At 35.3% G+C, this 21,365-nt stretch overlaps 1 protein-coding gene across 3 annotated transcripts in view; it reads left to right on the plus strand.

Moving 5' to 3' along the window:
* Positions 1-4,684, plus strand: part of Sntg1 (syntrophin gamma 1) — a 409,578-nt gene extending 404,894 nt beyond the window's left edge. For 2 of the 3 annotated variants that reach the window (XM_041657058.1, XM_041657059.1), the window contains one exon: positions 962-4,684. In XM_041657058.1, coding sequence (XP_041512992.1) covers positions 962-1,120 — 159 coding nt within the window. In that variant the 3' untranslated portion in view covers positions 1,121-4,684. The remainder of the gene's footprint in view (positions 1-961) is intronic. The other variant, XM_041657057.1, reaches the window with a different exon arrangement.
* The last annotated feature ends 16,681 nt before the right edge of the window (positions 4,685-21,365 follow it).

Genomic DNA, 21,365 nt, shown 5'->3' on the forward strand with positions numbered 1-21,365 from the left:
TAAAGTGCCCAGATATTTAGGTAATTGGAGAGACTAAAAAACAAGCTATAATCTTCAACTTAATAGGAATAATTTTAAGAAACACTGCTTTAATATTTGTGTTCAGTGGCATTCAAAATTTTTTTATCTTCGTGAACTGAGAAGAACACATACACACTTGTATAAATCTATATATATAATATCTATACCATATAATATTATTATGGTATAATATATTATATATAATGTGTATGTATAAAATCAGAGAAGATGAGACCGTAGATTTAAGAGGGAAGGTTGTAATAGGGTAGTTGGGATGGAAAGAATGAGAGGAGAGGACATGGTAAATATTGCACAGAGGAGAGAAAGAGGAAGAGAAAATGATATAATATTTTAATTAATTTTTAATTTGAATAAAATAAACCGTAGCTAATAATGACAGAATTTTAAAAAGACTTTGTAAGTGGAAATTTTTGGGAAATACAATAAAGAAGTGAATGTATTTTACTACTTTCAGAAATTGCACTATACTAATTTGACTCTGAACTATGAAAAGGTAAAAGACAACTGTTGAGACACTGAAGGCTATTGTGTTCCTATTGCAAACCCCAAGATAACACAGTAGGCCTGTTAATTTTCTCTAGGAGTTCTCTGATGTATTATAATTTGTTCTAATTTCTTCATCTTCCATCACAAATGTGAAACTAAATAACAAAAAATACGCATCATTAATCTCAGTTGTTTACTACGTATGAGTTACTCTCATTGCGATCATAAACTGTATATCAGTTTCACTAAGCTTATAAATTTCTTAATCAGTCTCCAATTTTCTTGGCATTATAACATGTCTATGAGAGTATTGTATTTTAATATATTACATATGCTAGATTCCAGATGTTATACATAAAAATGACTGCTTATTGACAACTTTGTGAAAAAATAAATTTTTCCCCTGATTTACTTCTTTCTCCTTTCCTTCCAGGAGTTGGAATTTTCAAATTTATTTGCTGTTCTTCACTGTATCCATTCATTTTTTGCTGCCAAAGTAGCTTGTTTGGACCCTCAGTTTTTAGGCAATCAGGCTGCTGCTTCTGCTACTGCCACCTCTGCTTCTACAAGCAAAGCAAAGCACGTGGCTTGACAGACTGAGTTCTGCCTAGCAGCCCCGCTGTCACTCCTCGTTTTCATCCGTCAGAGACCATGCTGTAACCATGTCAACAATGGAGTCAGACTTCAACTCCAGCGGGAAAAATGTCAGGAGGTATCTGTAGTAGATCTTACCCTGGCAGGTATCCGCAACTAACCCGGAATGGGCAGAGAAGCCTATTCTTTCTCCTCTGATCTTTATCAGGACACAGCTGTCACCGTGTATGGTGATGAATGATTGGTGTAAAGTATGTAAATAACACAAAAATTGTAAGCTACCTATAAATAAAAATACCAATTAAATGGCTATTTCTCTATTTTAGATTATTTTGTATGACAGAGACATAGTGGGCAGATCATGAACCAATGCCCTATCATTGTATTGTGAGTGTAAATAAATTAAAAAGTAAAGCAAGGCAAGTAGCATGCAAAAATAATAATAAAACATTAAACCCTCAAGGATAGAAGTACCTTAACCTACCCACATGAGTTTCTTCCTATATTCCCATCTTATGTTTCCACATGAGCACTCTGATTGTGTTTACCAGATTTTAAATCTTCTGAAGAATAAGTAAAGATAATCACATTGGCCTGTGATACACACTAAGAAATGAAACATTCCTTCTTGAATGAATGCTACAAAAACGTTTTATATTAAAAATGGTATTAGTCCTGAATGGCTAAAACACTCATGATTTCCCTGTTCTTCATGTAAACACTCTTATACTCTTTTGCCTAATGATATTTATAAACAAACTAGACTTTAATAAATTGATATGACCCAAAATTCTTACAGAGAAAATTATGTCAACAAATTCTGTTTAAGAAATAGGACTTTGTAACCCTCTTCTGTTTAGTCATGAATTAAAAAGTTCCTGAAAAGTAGCCACAGAGGCAATAATTTCATTTGAGTATATTTATTGAGTAAATTAAGTGAGATTTGGAAATAATTCTCAAAATACATGTCCTAGAATGCCATGGAGTATGATGAAGTAGTTATAATAGATTAAGACTGCTGTAGCTAGCTTGTGTTAGTGTTAGGAAGACGAAAAGGACAGAAATAGGCAATATGGAGAATGTACTCACAGCTGGGAATGGGGTCTTGCTAGTCACACAAAGCAGGAAGCATTCTCTGGCCCTCATCTAAGGCTCTGTAGATGTCTGCTTTTAAACAACTGGGTACTTATTGAAAAGTAAAAAGGAAGCCCATTTTTGCTTGTACACATTTCAGTTGATAACTGTTTTAGCTCTTTTTAAATGACCAGTTTTCTAACGGGGAGTTCACTAATGTAAGATTGGAACTAAAATGCCTTTCCAAAAGAACAAAAAAAAATTTAATAATAAAAGTTTACAAACACTATAAGAAATTCAATGTTTCCCTACAATAGTAATATTGAAATTGTTGCTTACTATATCAACCAGACACAAAGATTATGGCAAATTTTGGATGCCACCAACATCAGAGTTCTGACTGTCTAACATAAAGTAGAAGGAGTGAATATGGACATATTTTACTATTTCTTCTGAAACCTCTGCTACTGAGCAAGGTGCAGCCACATGGTGGGTGACCTGGTCTGTAGGGCTTGTGATATGCCACAGTCATCAAAACTAAAAAAAAAGGAAATAATCTGGGTTTTAAACAATGCAGAATTCTTCTGTAATCATGTAAGATAATTTCATGGGGCTGGAAAGGTGACTGAGCTTTAAGGATTATTTTTGCTCCTGCAAAGAAGGCAGACTTGCTTTGAGCACTCACTCAGTGATCTGTAACTACAGTTCCAGGGGTTCTGATGCCATTTTCCAGACTCAGCATCTCTGGGGATGCATGTGGTGCAGGTGAAACAACACATAAAATGATGTAGATTTTACAAGGTTCTCTTTAAACAGACAAAAACAAATTATGCTTTTATTGTTGTTATCTCCAATATTCTACCAGTGTTCCCATTGTGAAAACGGCAAAAGTATGAGATGATGTCTTTGAGTATAGAGCTAGTGTACTTACAGATACATAAGTACATGTATAGAGACAAGTATAAATTGTTGACCTTAATTATACTGAAATAAAATTTTCCACATACATATATAGCATAATTTGAATTCAGCTATAAAGTGTTGCTTGAAATAAAACATATTAAAACAACCTTAGTATTGTTACTATTTATAATATTGATCGGCATATCTTCATGCTGAAATTGCTATTTAACACGATTAGTGGCGCAAGCAGCAGTTAGGAAAATACTGCTCTGATTTTCATCAGTTTAACAGTTAGTGTTTTATGCTTTCTTTATAGTGCTATTAATCACTGTTATTTGCTGTTGTTCCTTGGGCTACTTCAGTGAGAGAGTTTAGAAATGAATTGAAACACAGATTTCAATTTCTCCGTAACTTAGGTAGGTTCCAATATAGGAGATTTTTTTTTTCAAAAGTTGCAAGTTTGAGTATTAAGCACATATGAGAATACTTCATGATGTTTTAACCCCTCCAGTGCCTTGGTGGATGTGTATGCACATGCATGTATATGGGGGCAAATTAAAGGGCTGATTACAGTGTGCACAGTATAAACTTAAAGGGCAATGTAGTTTTGGGAGTTAGAGACAAGAGTTTCAAACCACTTGAAAATTGTTGAGAATACCTTTTATGTGATTAAAATAGCAAACCATCAACACTGAAATATATCAAAGCAGGGGCATTTGAGTCTGTTATAGTGCAACTTCAAAAACACTTTAAAGGATGATTTAAAAATAATAAATACTCCAAATGCTTCCCATCCAATCTTACTTTTAAGGAGCAGCATGAGCTACTGCGTTCTCATACATTTCGGTCATGAACAGACCTCTTATAAAGCCTTTGCTCATAAAAGTCGCCCAATAAGAAGAAAGACAATGAATACCAAGTCAATATGGCAAACAGAGAAAAAATTTTTATATAGACAGTGCGGTTTTCTTCTGGATACATGAGCTGATGAGTCCACATATCCTTTGCTTAGGTCACAATGATTGTTCATAGTATATTCCATGTCAAATGCTGGGCTTAAGTGATGCTTGATTTATCACTGAGGAACAGTGATTCATAGCAATCACTTCACTTTACTGTTTCAAACCCGAAGTGTGGAGAAGCTCTACCAGTGCAAGGACAAGCTTAAGCTTAACTCTGTAAGGTAAGTGTCTGTGTTCACACTTAACGATAAATATTTTGTTCCTGTTGCTATTGCTGTGCTCAGGAGCTTAAGGACTCTCTTGATCCACATCTCTAGAATTTCTGTTTGTATTTTATTCTGACTCCTTAATACCCTAAACTCATGTCAATTTATGTTATACCTTAACTCTAATGATAATAAATAATATAAATGTTATATATTTTATACATATTACAATGTAGTGAAATAGAAAGATAAAATGTAAATATATTTATTTCCTATTTAAATGTTTGGTGGATGTTTCTAAAATGTAAATTCAGATCTGTTATAACTTGCCACTCTGTCTTTGGGTTCATTAATGATTTATTACAAAATAAAGCAAATAAAAAAAAAGAAACCTTTCTTAATGAAGCATACTAGAAAATAAAGATGGAAGCTTTTTATTACTTTCAATTTTGTATTTCTTTGTCTGCCTTTTATCTGTAAATTTCCCACAAATTTAAACTCTAATCTTGATGGAAGAAAATTGAAAGTAAAAGGGAAAATCTGACCTCTCTGCCAAGAGTACAAACCAAAAACACAATCTGCTTTGGTTCATTAATATTCATGAACATTTGGTGTCTGACTTCTGAATTATAGCAGAGACCTAAGGAAGGTGATATTTACCAAATTACTTAACCCACCAAGGAGTTACAACTCTTGAAAGCATTACCACTTTGATATTTATGCAGCAGTCCATTAGGAACAGTATCTAAATTGAGAAGGAAGGCCAAGGACATCATTAGCTTGTCACTAAGAACTGAATTGTGGAGCAATTATTGAGGTATCATGTTCCTTCCTTTAAGACGGTAATTGTTATTCAGGTGATTACAATGTCATAAAATCATGCCCACAAGATTCTCTTCAAAACAGTTCCAATATTGTCCTTGTTACTAAATGAACTCAAAAACGTCTCCAGCTTGTTGCTGTTGTTCCATCTTTTTCAGTTTGAATAGCAGAAAGAAAATTAAGCTTCCTGTGAAAAAGTAGTAAATACCCATCATGTATATTTCCAATAACAGAACTGAATACAAAGAAAAAATATAGTAAGTCTTAACCCCAGTGAAAATAAGCAAAGCACATTTTAGATGAATGTTACTACACCCATCACTTTTTCACACAGAGGCAAATAAAGTATTTTAAATTGATGTACAAGCATGTGCATCAAGTGTCTTTATAAAAAACAATTAGATTTGTGTAGTAATTTATCAGTGCAGTGCTGATCTAGCAAGACTAATATCACTGGTTCTCTCCCTAGCACACTAGACAAATAATATTTAATCATAAATATAATAACAAAATGCTCCATGATTTTAAAAATGCAATAGGAAACAGTTATTCAGAGGAAATATATGAACGCAATTGATATAATACTTATGTTTTCTTTTAGAAGTACTTTATTCATCCTTTAGGAATTTCTTACACCATATATTTTTATCTTCTTCAATCCCTCTTTGCAATTCATCTATGATCCATCCCCATCTCCCTAGAAAGTTATCATTTTGGGGAGGGAGAAAATATCCTGGAGCATGGTTGACCTACAATGATTCTTGTCTTTTTTGCTTGTTTGTTTGTTTGTTTTTGTTTTGTTTTCCGAGACAGAGTTTCTCTGTAGCTTTTTTTGGAGCCTTCCTTGGACCTATTTCTTGTAGACCAGGCTGGTCTTGAACTCACAGAGATCCTCCTGCCTCTGCCTCCCAAGTGCTGGTATTAAAGGCATGCGCCACCACTGCCTGGCTAAGGATTATAGTCTTAATGAAAGCTAATTCTGCCTTTCCCATCAGCTGTCAGTTGTTAATAAATCCCCAGATAGGGGTGAGGCTTTTCGTAAGCTCTTCTTTCCATGGTTAAGTGCTCATTTCCATTGGTTTGACTTGAGCTTCAGCAGTTCTGGTGCGTTCTGTCACAGTTTCTGGGAATGCATATGTGCAACTCCTCTGCTGTGTCAGGAAAAAGGCTTCCATGTAGTTTTCGGCCTGCTGTGGCTTTTACAAACAGTCATGCCAGGGTCTTGGGAGTAGACCATAAGATATACGTGTCTAATTTGTGGCTAACAGTTTTTAGCTTGAGTAACAACAAAAAATATTTGTTTTACAAAATGTATGCTTTTCAAAAGCAAAGTAGATATTAGCAGAAGGGGAAGTATACCTGTATTTGAAAATCAGTTGTTCTAAAGAACTTAAAGTTTTTGTTTCAGAATAAGTTCTTTGTGTTTGGTAAATAAATATAGCTCTGTAGCAACACCAATATTAATACTTAAAACGATTATCTCCCCATCTCTCTCACATGCACAAACATTTAATACATAAAAAACTAGTTAGTACCAATTCCAATACCTTATTCTGGCCTGTCCACCACTCTACAGCTGGTCACTTCTAAGTAGCTGTCTTTTTTACCTTCCTTTTTCTTCTTCCTTCTTTCTTTCTTTCCTTCCTCCCTTCCTTTCTTTATTCCTTCCTTCCTTCCTTCGTTTGTTTGCTCCTTTTTTCCTTCCTTCCTTTCTTTAATTTGGTGTGTGGTATATGCCAGAGGTATGTCAAATGTAGGTGTCTGCTACTATCTCTCTGCGTAGTCATTTTTTTAAGCAAGGTCTTTCCTTCAACCTGATTCTCACAAAATAGCTATACTGGCTGGCCAGTATATTGAGATCTACGTCTGTCCCTCACACACACACACACACACACACACACACACACACACACACACACATTGCTAGGTTTATATACATGGACTGCTGTATCTGGTTTTTATCTGGATTCTTGGAATCAAATGTAACTAAGCTATTGCCCTAGTCATAGTTTTCCATTTTCAAATATGTAGTACAAAAGGGCACTTTTGTAACGTGGCAGCTTTGTTACTGAAAGTGCATCTGAGTTCCTATCATGCTGTTCATCATTTTATGTGATTTCATTATGGAAATTTATATGGAGCCTTTATGCCTTGTGTCTGCTCACCACAGATGAGTGTTACTTGGTTCTAGTTTTTGGTGACCACATAAATATCACTCTACAGTTTGATGTACATAGATATACTTGTAGTAGGAAATTTTCATTTTACATTATTAAGTTCCTGGGATACTATTGTGTTGCTCTAAGGTAGGTATATTTTTTAATTTGATTTCAAAGTAGTTCCCCACTTTCTTATAGCTTTCAAAGCATTGTACTTGCTCTTCCAGATCTCAGTATGACTTGGCATTGCCATTAATGGATGTTATTATGAAAGCAGCAGAGAAGCTAAATTTATTTTTTTCTAAGATGAATATCTTTTATATGCTAATGTGACTGTTGTTTTGGGCTTGTTTTTCCTTTCTACTGCAGTTTCTTTTAAAGTACTTTAGCATTATACAAATTTTATGCAACAATATTGGTTTTATTAGGCTTTTAAATAATTTGTATTTTATGTGTGAGAGTGTTTTCCTGCTATCGTGTTCATGCTATGCCAATAGAAGCCTGAGGAACATGTTGGATCCTCGAGAGCTGGAGTTATAGACAGTTGCTAGACACCATATGAGTGCTAGGTCCACTGGAAGAGCAGCCAGGACTCCTAACCACTAAGCCATCTCTTCATCTCTTAATCACAGTGATTTTTAATTATAAAATTTGTGTTGTTATATATTAGTTCTAAATGTGTTTGGGTTCATAAACATATTTTCCTGCATGAAAATCATGTACTTAGAACACATTATCCTCTATCTTCCAATCTCTTCATCATTCCCCTTCAAATATTTGCGACTGTTACCCAGGAACATCTCACTTTCAGGGTCATGTCATATGGAATGTTACATAGTATATTAATTTATAATTAATTAGCAATATATATTAATATATTGCATATGACATGAAATTAGAAGGGATATATAGAATACAAAAAAGTGAGAACATGCAATTTTTTTCTTTCCTACTCTGATATATTTTATTTAATTTGATGATCTCTAGCTGCCTCCATCTTCTACCCAACATTACATTTTCCTTCTAGATTAAGGCTGAATACAGAAGAGATTTCTAAAGTGTTACAGTTGCTGAGAAATAAAACTAAACTTTGCGAATGTATCACAGGAGGCTAAAAATCTTCTGCTAAATAAAACAGTTAATGGAAAGTCCAGTCTACAGAACAGGAGACTATCAGTTGCTTGTACATGGGAAGAGGATGACTCATATCTAACAGCAGAACTAATGGTTTCTTCTTCAGTATGGAAAAACTTTTAATCGTGGTGGGAGTCCTCTATTATATAAATCTCAGCCAAACACTGTAACTCTTTGTTTTCATTCTCTTAGAAATAGTGAATGTGTATTCTGAATCTGATAAAGTATATTTCATACTTTTTTCCTTTTTGCTTCATTTTGGTATAAAACACAACTTAGATCTTAGAAATTATTTTGGATAGAGGTTTCAGTTTTTCTATATTTATCTCAAGAAGTCTCCATATTCTAGACTTTAGCTTCAGATAAATTTATCAACTATTTGAGATTAGCTTACATATAATGAAGTTGCCTTTTTTGTTTCCAGATGTATACACAACTGTTTGAGTAATGTTTGTTAAAAATTATTCTTGAGATGATAATGTAGCTCAGTGGCAAAGAATTTCCCTAGCCTACGCATGGATGAGGAACTAAGTTCAGTTCCCAACAATCTGAGAAAATAACAACAACAACAACAAAGTTTCTATGAGTTTGGAAAGACGGCACATTCATTAAGGGTGCATGCCCTGAAGATGACCTGTGTTCAATTCTTAGCCTCCCATCAGGCAATGCCAGTTCTGTAGGGACCTGATGCCTTATTCTGTTCTTTATGGGAACATACACACAGCAAATCTAAAACAACAACCAAAATAAAAGAAACAAAGGAAAGAACAACTTCATCCTGGTACAGAAACCTGTGTGATACAAACATTCCCGAGACCAAGGACAGAAAACTCGTAGTTGGAGATAATCCTTGATTAGAAAGGGAGACACTTTTTCAAAACCAAATTAAAGAGTTGAAGAGACGGTTTGTGCTGAGCCAGCTGGCCTCACTGAGTACACAGGCTTGATTCAAAGCAACCACACAGTGGCTCAAAATTTACTGTAATTACAGTTCTAGGGCACCTGACTTCTGTTAAAACTACACTCCGTTCGACATAGTTGCTTCTGCTAACTGCATATTGAGTGGAACTCTCAGCATTTTATCCAGCACCATGTCTGCTTGCACACTGCCATGTCCCACCATGATGATAACGGACTAAATCTCTGAACTGTAAGCCAACCCCAGTGAAATGTTTTCCTTTATAAGAGTTGGCATGGTAGCCGGGCAGTGGTGGCACAAACTTTTAATCCCAGCACTCTGGAGGCAGAGGCAGGCAGATCTCTGTGAGTTCGAGGCCAGCCTGGTCTACAAGAGCTAGTTCCAGGACAGGAACCAAAAAGCTACAGAGAAACCCTGTCTCGAACATCCAAAAAAAAAAAAAAGTTGGCATGGTAATGGTGTCTTTTAGAGCAGTAGAAACTGGAAGACACTCTTATGTCAAAGGCCTTTGTGAAGTTGATTATTTCTCAACTAGCATGTTTATTCATTGGATCATTTCCCAAATAATATACCCTTGTAATGGAAGTTTATTATTTATAGTTAACTCTTTCTTGGTAATTCTGAGTTTAAATTAATAGTTTAAATTTTCAGCTTTCTTTAAATTCCATTATAATAGAACCACTAGCCAAATTCATAGCATCTGATATTAAATCATAATTATAATAATGAGCAGAGAAAATGTTTATGAAAGTGTAAGTTTTTATAGAAGCTTAGTAAATATTTTGGAACTCATATACTTATTTTATACCTAAGAAAAAATGACTACAGCATTTTCTATAGAAATCATTGAATTAACCTTACTGAATTGAACTTTCTTAGTACAGAATACTTTGAAGTTGGATATAGCCACAAACTGAGTCTTAATTAGGAAAAAAAACTAATTAGTTCTAGCCAACAAAAAGGTAATATTACAAGTAACTTTAAGGATCAGTCCAATTTTATTCGAGAAAAGTACAAGAAATAAAGCATTAATTTTGTATAATTAGTTATACAAAATCATACTAGTAGATACAAATCAAAGAATGATAAATGAAATCACAAAATTAAAAATCCCAGACAAATATCAAAGATTGAAACAATAGTTTGAACATTGCAAGGTCCAGAGGTCTCAAACCAGTATTTTCTTCACCAATTATCATTAACAGCCAAGATTACGGCGAGCTTGTGTTTCATAGCAAGATTTGAGCCGTGTCATCTCATTTCAGTAAATTGTAAGTATTTGATTATGATGCTTTTTCATGGATTTTTGTTGTTTTTATCCTGTTTGAAGAGTTTGCAGAATCTTAAAACTGCAAACCTGTGTGTGTTTTATGAAGTTAGAAGCTTTCATAGCCTGGAACGCTCACAATTACACCAATTAAAAACTGGGGTACAGATCCAAACAGAGAATTCTGAATAAAGGGATTTCAAATGGCTGAGAAACACTTGAAGAAATGTTTAACATCTTTACCTATCAGAGAAATGCAAATTGAAACTACCTTCAGATGGCTTAGATCATTAACATAAGTGACAGTTCATGGTGAGGTTCTGGAGCAAAGGGAACATGCCTCCAATGCATATGGGAGAAGAAACTCTTCCAACCACTATGCAAATCAATGTATACATAAAACTGAATCCATCGAACTCAAGACTCAGATATGTTACTCTTGTGCATATTACCAAAAGTATGGTCCATACTATCACAGAGACACTTGTTCAGTTCTGTTCATAGAGACTTTATTCATAGTAACCAAAAACTGGAAAAAACCTAGATGAACCTCAATCAAAGAACTGATGTAATCAAGGTGGTATTTTTATACAATGGAGTACCACTCAACTGTTTAAAAATTACATCATTGTTGAGCATGTGTCCTTGTGGTATGATTGAGTATTCTTTGGGCATTTGCCCAAGACTGGTGTGCTGGGTCTTGAGGTAAATGATACCCAATTTTGTGAGAAGTCACAGGCTGATTTCCAAAGGGACTGTACAAGTTTGCACTCCCACCAGCAATGGAGGAGTGTTCCCTTGATTCCACATGCTTTCCAGCATAAGATATCCCTAGAATTTTTTATCTTAGCCATTCTGACAGGTATAAGATGATATGTCAGATTTCTTTTGATTTGCATTTCCCCAATGATTAAAGATGTTGAACAATTCCTTAAATACCTTTTGGCTATTTGAGATTCTTCTGCTGAGGGTTCTCTGTTTAGCTCTCTACCCCCATTTTTTAATTGGATGGCTTTGTATTTTAATGTCTAGTTTACTGAGTTCTTTTTATATTTTTGGAGATCAGTCCTCCATCAGATGTGGTGTTGGTGAAGATATTTTTACCGCAGGCTTTTCACTTTCAGGAAGTCTCATTTTTTGATTGTTGATCTCGGTGTCTGTGCTACTGGTATTATATGTAGGAAGTGGTCTCCTGTGCCAGTGCATTTGAAGCTGTAATGTTTAAAGCTGCATTATTCATAATAGTCAGAATCTGGAAACAACCTAGATGCCCCTTAACTGAAAACTGAAGGAGGGATGGAGGACATCAAGGGAATAAGTCCCTCTAAGTAAAAATGAGTGGAGCTCATATGAGTTCACATAGACTGACATAACATGCACTGAGCCTGCACAGATCTGCAGCAGATCTTCTATGCTTATATTATGGTTTCTAGTTTAATATTTTAATGAATGTGTCTCTGAATCTTGTCCCTTCTGTTCTGCTCTTTCCTTCTGTTAGTATGCTTTTTCTAACTTTGATGTGATAGTTTTTATTTTACCTTATTATATTTTATATTGTTACATTTCAAAATGAATGAGTGAATGAAAACCTTGTCAGTAATATAAAGGTCAACAATTGAGTTATCATTTATACCCTCTGAAAGAGGGAAAATCAATTTTCTCTGAAGGATTGACACTGGTATATCAACCACTCCTGGGCACACTTCATGTTATGGAGTAGTTGACCAGCATATGCTGGGCTCAGCAGTTTTTTGGTTTGTAATGTTATTTACAGTTCATACTTGGTTGGTGTTTGGAGGAGGTTGTTTTCTTAGTTTGGGGGATTTGGTTCATTCATTTGGGCTTTTGTTTGTTTTTTGAGAATTAAAGTTATGTGGGTAGGGATGTGAGAGGATGTGGAAGGACTTGTGTGAAGAGAAGAATGTGATCAACATATACTTAAACTTCAAAATGTGCTTTAAGTAATAAAAATATGATAACAATAAAAAGAAACAGCTTAACAACCTAGGATTATTTTGGCTTTCCTGGGGTTTTTTTGTTTTTCAATATGAAGTTTAGTATTCTTTGAAGGTCTGTGAAGAAATTTTCTGGGATTTTGATGGACATTGCACAGAATCTGTAAATTGTTTTTGATTAGATTGCCATTTTTTCTATGTTACTGTTATCATATATATAATAATCAGCAATGTAATTAGAAAACAATTTTAGCAAAATTATTTTGCTTTATTCTATAATATTTTATTCCAATTATTATGACTAACAAGGTTTCAAGTGTTTATTAGTTTATATTTTTCTCTTGTCAACAAATTTACATTGAGAGAAATTATTGATAATTGCAAACTTATTTATTAGTTGAGCATTGATATCTTCATAATTCACTATTTATTTCTAGGTTAATATAACATCTTCAACATTGTCAGATTAATTTCTCCTAATTTTCATTTTGTTTAAATTGTCTAAAAATATGTATTTTTATAGTAATTACAAATGTTTAATAAAAATAAATACCTAATTAGAAGACAATTTAATATTTGAAACATTTAATATAAACTGACCATATCAATATATATTCTCATATATTTTAATAATTCAAAACAAAAATATATTGTAAAATATTTCATTATATAGGCTTTCAGAAAATAGGTTTAATTTCATTCTTAATGGTATTTATCTGGCTGGGTGGTGGTGGTGCACACCTTTAATCCCAGCACTTGGGAGGTAGAGGCAAGTGGATCTCTGTGAGTTTGAGGCCAGCCTAATCTACAAGACTAGTTACCGGACAGACTGCAAAGCTACCATAAAATCCTGTCTCTGAAAATCAATATATAGATAGACAGACAGACAGAGAGACAGATGATAGATAGAGATAGATAGGTAGATAGAGATAGATAGGTAGATAGATAAGAGAATATTTATTTTAGCTGGATAGGTGACGTATTTCTTTAATTTTGGTACTTGGGGAGCAAAGGAAGGTAGATTTCTTTGAATTCAGGACCAGACTGGAGTACATAATAAGTTCCAGGCCTGGAGAGATCCCGTCTATATTTTTGGGTGAAATTACTGATATGTTTCAATGCTCAGATTTATATACTTTGTGAGCTTGTTTTTTCAATTTTAATTGTAATTCTTACTGAAACATTTAAAAATGTATTTCATATACTTTACAAAAATTTTCTGAAATTTATGAAGAAGTATTTATGTCCTTAACTCTAAAATTCATTTTCAATGTTTTCTTATTTCAAAATTTCTATTATTATTGGGATTTAATGATTTTAAGTGATCCCAATATATCCAACATCACAATTTCAAGTCTATATAACAACTGTGGTTTTATATATAAGATGGTCTCTTTCTTTCATAAGTTTAGTATGCAAATAAAAATAAGAAGCTTCCATTTCTTATGGGCAAAATAATATTTTCCCTTCAAGTATATTTACGAAATGAAATTATTTGAACAACTCCGTTACTAGTTTGCTTAAATCCATTCATCATATTCTGCAGTTCTACAGATTCCCCCTGGAGTAACACTAAGAAATATGTACTAATCTTTAAAAAGAACCAAGAAATAGCTTTTTACCAAAGCCATTACAATAGCATGAAAAGCAATACCCTGAAGACCAGATCATGAGATTTAACTAAAATCGAATTTCATGCACTACAAGGTTGCTACATTATAACCAATTTTATTTTAAATAAATAAGTAAAACAGAAATCAAAACTTCAAAGAAGGTCTTTCAATGTCTAATCTTGGGACTTCCTCAAATCCTTCAAAATGCTAATAATATCACACTATGTTCTATTTACATAGTACCTGGGCACTTTCCCCCTAAAGCCCTAAAACCTGGACCGTAACCCAAATGCAATTGAATGGTTTTATCTTCAGCACAGAAAATAAAAGTAAACAGAAAATCATTTGATTATTATTCATCAACCACAAACCAACCATGGCACAACTATTTCTTTTTTTTTTTTTTTTTTTTTTTTTTTTTTTGGTTTTTCGAGACAGGGTTTCTCTGGTTTTGGAGCCTGTCCTGGAACTAGCTCTTGTAGACCAGGCTGGCCTCGAACTCACAGAGATCCGCCTGCCTCTGCCTCCCGAGTGCTGGGATTAAAGGCGTGCGCCACCACCGCCCGGCCTTTTTTTTTTTTTTTTTTGGTAACTATTTCTACTGTATCTGTGAATTCCAGGTAGACTTTGGAGTATTCTTTGATCTCTTCTTGTATACTTATTCTAAGAATCTATGTGCTAAGGTGGTCTTATGCCCTGTTGTGTCACAGATATGGAATCTACTTGATTTATCAGCAACTCTATTATCCTTTGGGCTTGAATTGATATATTTTTTTCAGTAATGAATTAAGAAATCCATGTTGTGTTCTTTTTTTATTTTTTTTTTATTGAGAAAAGGAAAAAAAAAGTTTCCTCCTCCTCCAAGCCTCCCATTTCCCTCCCCCTCCTCCCACCCTTCTCCCCCTCCCGCCACTCCTATCCCCCTCCCTCTCCAGTCAGGGTTCCTTGCCCTGTGGAAAGTCCAAGGTCCTCCCCCCTCCGTCCATGTCTAGGAAGGTGAACATCCAAACTGGCTAGGCTCCCACAAAGCCAGAACATGAAGTAGGATCAAAACCCCGTGCCATTGTCCTTGGCTTCTCATCAGCCCTCATTGTTCGCCATGTTCAGAGAGTCCGGTTTTATCCCATGTTTTTTCAGTCATAGACCAGCTGGCCTTGGTGAGCTCCCAATAGATCAGCCCCACTGTCTCAGTGGGTGGGTGCACCCTTCGTGGTCCTGACTTCCTTGCTCATGTTCTCCCTCTTTCTGCTCTTCATTGGGACCTTGAGAGCTCAGTCCAGTGCTCCAGTGTGGGTCTCTGTCTCTATCTCCATCCATCACCAGATGAAGGTTCTATGGTGATATGAAAGATATTCGTCAGTATTGCTCTAGGATAGGGTCATTTCAGGTTACCTATCCTCATCTGCCCAAGGAACTAACTGGGGACATTGCCTTGGGCTCCTGGGAGCCACTCTAGGTTCAAGTCTCTTGCCAGCCCTAAGGTGGCTCCCTTAACTAAGAACTGTGCTTCCGTGCTCCCCTATCCAGCCTTCCTTTATCCCAATCATCCTGTTTCCCCAAGTTCCACCCATCCTCCCTTTCTCACTTTTCTCTCCCCATCTCCCCTTACCCCCAACCCACCCCACCCCCAAGATCCCACTTTTCTCCCCGGCAATTTTAGAGTACTACGCTGCGGTAAAAAACAATGACTTCTCGAATTTTGCATGCAAATGGATGGAAATAGAAAACACTATCCTGAGTGAGGTAACCCAGACCCAAAAAGATGAACATGGGATGTACTCACTCATAATTGGTTTCTAGCCATAAATAAGGGTCACGGAGTCTACAATTGGTGAACCTAAAGAAGCTAAATAAGAAGGTGAACCCAAGGAAAAACATATAGTTATCCTCTTGCCTATGGGAAGTAGCCATGTTGTGTTCTTAAACATTTAAATGAAACTATTACTTTTAGAACAGGTGCTCCATACTTTTACTGTTATGTAAGGATACCATTTGGGAACAGTCTTTTCATACAACTCTGTGAGATTAATGCTAGTAGGACTGATCATCATTTTTAAGATTATCAAAATATATTCGGAAGAATAGTCTACTTATGATTTATAAAAGCAGGAAATTTGAATTGGGTCTTCGAGGTTTTTGCTGCTAAAATACTTACTTCTTAAACAGGCAGGCTATTGTAAGTATCTGGCTGACTGTGGAATTAGAGCAGATTCATAATGTCCTCATTCTTTGGTAGTCAGAAGAATCATATCAGAGTGTAGTTCTTGTTACACTATAAAATTCCTAGGAAAAAATAATAGTCTTTTAGAGTTTTGGTGATAAAGGATGTACAGTGGACTAACTCCTTAGTGAGCTCATACAGTAGCATACTGAAAAGACCTTCATCTACTGTTCTGCATGTCCAGTTCATACAGTATAGCATCAAGCAGTTCAGACAAGAGCAGTTTCTTACTTAAATGGATAACCAATACCATAAGGAGCCTCTTTGGTGCTCATCATCCTCTTGAAGTAGCTTGGTGCTGCCAGGAGCAGATGAGTCTCGCTGTCTTGAAAAGTTTTAAGTTCCCTGTTACTTCGGTCAATCAGTTGTTAATCTGGCCTCTCTGAGCTCAGGTTAATTTTATTTTATTAACACAAATGCAATACATCTTTACACAGTTAACAAATGCAGCACAAACAAAATGTAACACAGCTTTCTTTACAATGTGAACAAAGGCAGTAGAAGCAAATGTAGCATACCTTCACAAGGTTAAAGTAATATTCCACAGCAAAAACCCATGTAAAACATCGTTTCAAAGTCAAAATACTATTCCAATCTGCATCTAGCTGATACTATCTCTGTGAAATGTATCTTACTAACCATGAGAAATGTCTTAGACTTGTATTTTCAAATCATGAAGGCTGGAACACAGCAACACAACACATCACATCATCACATGTGGTTACTGAATCTAGATAACGGGGCTTCTGGTATGCTTCGTTGAGCTCATGTAGTTTATGAAGCTCTTATGACAAATCAAGGATGTTAATGAATGGAGGCAATGACTGTCCTAGACACAAGTATAGCTACTTGGGCTGAAGTCCTTTTGCAAAGGGACATGTGGGAAAGATGGCAAAGAGATGACTAGAGATCTTGGCGGTAGTGGTGCACACCTTTAATCCCAGACCTCAGGAGGCAGAGGCAGGCGGATCTCTGTGAGTTTGAGGACAGTATGCTTTATAAAGTGAGTTCTGGAAATGCCAGAGTCATTACCCAAAGAAATCCTGTCTCAAAAAATGGAAAAATATGACTAGAGGAAGAAACTGAGAGAGCAGAGGAATGAGCCATGGGTAGGTCTGAAAATCCCACTACTTGGTCCAGCCTTGAAACGTGACAAAATATTTCACTAGCTGTCCCCACTTATGAGACTAAAAATGCCCCCCAACATGGTCTTGGGAGTTGACACATGGATTGTAAAAAGTGCATTTTAACTTACGCCATGTTTAATTTCCAAATAAAACAATAACCAAGCCATAATTATGCCTTACATTATATAAATATCCCCCATGCAATCACAAATGCATTACACAATTAAGCAATACCCTTCATGGTACATTCTTTTAGAATATCAAACTTAACTGCAATAATCATTGATTTTCCTTTAAATGATGTGAATCACATGATAAAGAGATTGGGAAATCAAAATACAAATTTATGTACAAACACATTCCTAAGAAAACATGCATGCCAGTTATAATCTTCATTTCTGCAACTAGTCATACCGCCTTAGATCATATTTATAACTACATATTTATATCTACTACACATTCTCTACTTTCTCTATCCTCAAAAAGTACTTCAGCAGGTCTTGACTCTTTTCCTGTTGGAGTTATCCATACCTTTATTCTTCATAGATCTGTGCCCTTTGTCATCCTGCCTGGATTGGGATGTTATAGTTTCCCATCGACATTAATCACAAGACATGGTAGCATCATGAGACAGCCTGAAGGATCTCCTGTACTCCAGACATAATCTGTCTTCTTTCTGTTTGTAAGCAAGATCAATCACTCCTTATATCACTGTTATTCTTTTCTTCGCTTGTTCTATTAAGGGCATCAGATGCCCAAGTGGCCAGCGGAAATCTGAGCTTCCAGTCAATAAGATGTTTGTTGTGGCTCCTGACAGGAGCACTTCCCCTCTGAAACCAAAATTCTAGGCCATCAGAAGTTAATGTTACTGAAAGAGAAAGTCAAACTTGCCCTAGAGGGTCACTAGGAGGGATTGTAAATGGATTTGCTCTCTTCTCCTCCCCTTGATTCTTGGACTCTCAGAAAGTTTTTGTACCCCAGTAAGTTCCTTCGCTGATGCAATAATCCAAATCAGATAATATCAAACCAAATTAGAAAAAAAAACAGGTTTAATGGATACCAATGCTCCAGGATGGTTTTCCAGAACCCCCCAGAGAGGAGCCAGGGAAGGAAGATCGGAAAACTACCTGTTTGTTCTCCAAACTACATTGATAATCATGCTATAACTGATATAAATAATTCCTCACTTAACCCCTGCCAATTAAAATATTTAGACTTCTCATAACAAACAAAACTTTGTTTTGTTCTAATTTCTCTCCAGACTCTATTTTAATTATATATACTTTGGAGTCAATTGCCTTCCTTTTTCTGATATTGGGGCAGAATAGATTCCCCAAGTTATTCCTTTATAAAATAATCTCAACCTGAATTTAACAGCCAAAGTCCTATACCAATCCTTAACAGTCAACATCTAAAGCCACTGCCCCCAATCTATGGCTAAATATAACTAACACCCTTCCTGAGACTCCAGCTGCCTTCTCAATTTTCTCATTAAATATCATGCCTCACCTCCTTAGGTTTCTGCCAAATCTAAAACAAATTTGCCTTACTACCAAATTCCAAATAAAAGATAGCTTGCTTGTTTTTACTATTTCTTTATTTAAAGAAGCTCATTATACAATGCCTGATTTCACTAATTAATCCTCGTTGTCTCTTGATTATTAAACAAAAAGAAGATGTTTTAGTATATAAAATTTTTATAAGGATTTAAAGTTTGATTAAACTATGTTTGGGGTCTGAAAATAATATCTAAAGACTTAAAGCTTAAATTATGATATATAGGTCAAGAAAAATAAAAGATAAAGAAGTGGAGGTCTAAGATAGGTCTATAGTTATGACAATATATATTAAGGTAAAAAATAAAAGTTTCAATAAGTCTCAATAATTTGAATAACTTAAAAATAGATATATATAAAGGCTTAGCCAAAAACATTTCAAATAAAAAAGCAATTAAGATAAAATGCAAATTATTAGGATATGTAAATGCAAATTATGAAGTTCTGAGTATAAAAAGGCTTAAATACTGATAAAACAAAATGATTTGAGATGTATAAAAATGAAATATGGTTCTTATTTCTTTTCTCTTCTATGATATTGTTATATAAAGATTTCAAGAATTCAAAGTTTATTATTAATAAAATTCTGATAAATTGGTATAGAAATCATTGTTTGCTATTTAAATCATTAGCTCAGGATTCTATATTCCCTTTGTTCATTTTTTAAATATAAGCTTAAAATGTTTCTGAATTTTTTGGAGACATCTTCTTGATTTATATACATCCAATCTTGAAAACAAATAAAAATGAATATTGTTGCTATTAATCAAAATTATTTTTAGGTTTACAAAGTTATATTATGATTTAAAATCTGATTCTCCATGCCTCTTCTACAACATGGATTTCAATAGAGGCTACAAATTATAATAATGCCAACATATTTGATAATTTTGCCACTTAAAGAAGGTCCTTATAAGCTTTAGGAGATCAATTTGAATCTATCAACATCATCACAGATCAAAATCAACTCAGATAATTATTACTTGTCAGCAGTTTGTTTTCCCATTTGCCTAGTTTTTGGTGTGTGTGGGTGCTTTCCCTCTCTCCCTGGCCAAGAATGCCCTTCTCTCGTCTGCCAAAACAGTGTACATATAAGTTCCAAATGTATATCTGAGAAAGAAAGTTTACTCTCTAAAATTCCTTAACTTTGTGTTCTGGCATTAATATACATTTATAAATAGACCGTGCTGCAAGTGGGCTGAAGCTTAAATGCGAGAATATAACATGACTTCCTGCTTGCTTCCTTCTCCAAAACACGGTGGTGGCTCCTCAGATTCTGAGTATCTTTTACATGTCACCAGGATTACATAGACATCCCTTCACTCTTATGAGCGTAGTATTATTAGATTATTCAGTGGACTGTTAAGTTTGCTGGTTTCAGACTTTATCCAGATGATCTCCTGACACTGACTTTAGTGTTCGGTAGGGAGAAAGTGTTAATGCTTCAGGATTCAGAAGACAGAAATGAATGTGAGACAACTGAGCTGTGGGATCATGGTTCCGCAGCTTGTCCATGACGGTGTCCCGTTGCCAAAAAGAAATAGCTGCTTGTTCTTAATTCACCAATTTCTCACTGTGAAATGAGAAATATACATATATATTGAGACAGGGTTTCTCTGTAGCTTTGGAGCCTGTCCTGGAACCAGCTCTTGTAGACCAGACTGGCTCGAACTCACAAAGATCTGCCTGCCTCAGGTTCCAGGGTGTTGGGATTAAAGACAGGCGCTACCACCACCCAGGTGAGAAATACATTTTTGAAATCAAGCAAAAAGTCAAGTGCCTTGCTTTAGTACTACATAATGATGAAATATCTATTACTTATGCATCCCTCAGCTTTCATCATTGTGAGATGGAAAATATTTGAGATATTCAGCTCAGAGTTTGTGGTGATGATGCAGAGGATTCAGCCTAGGGTTGCTCACCCTGCCCTGATGGCTTTGTATTTGTGGAAGTTCAGTGTATCGTGGCAGGAACCGTAGGTAGAAAGGATGCTCCTGTACCATATTGCCAGGAGGCAGAGCCAAGAGGAAGAAACTGCAGTTCCACCACCTCTTATGATCACACACCAAATCCTGATTCTTTCCACTGGGACCCATCACAGAGGAGTCCACCATCTCCCAGCATGGGAGAGGCATCTCTGACACACTTGCTTAATATACTTACCATATCTGTCTGATTTCAGATAACACATCAAAGGACTAATAGAACTTCCCATCATGGTCCATAGTCATCAGTGAACAAGACAGGCGCTCAGGAAGTAGAGCATACATGTTGTTGTCAGTAAATACCAATTTCACAATTTCTTCTTCTCTCTAGTATTTATTG

This window comes from Microtus oregoni, unplaced genomic scaffold (assembly GCF_018167655.1).
Source record: "Microtus oregoni isolate MIOR12 unplaced genomic scaffold, Mior012 000008F_ref0000371, whole genome shotgun sequence".
Lineage (NCBI taxonomy): Eukaryota > Metazoa > Chordata > Mammalia > Rodentia > Cricetidae > Microtus > Microtus oregoni.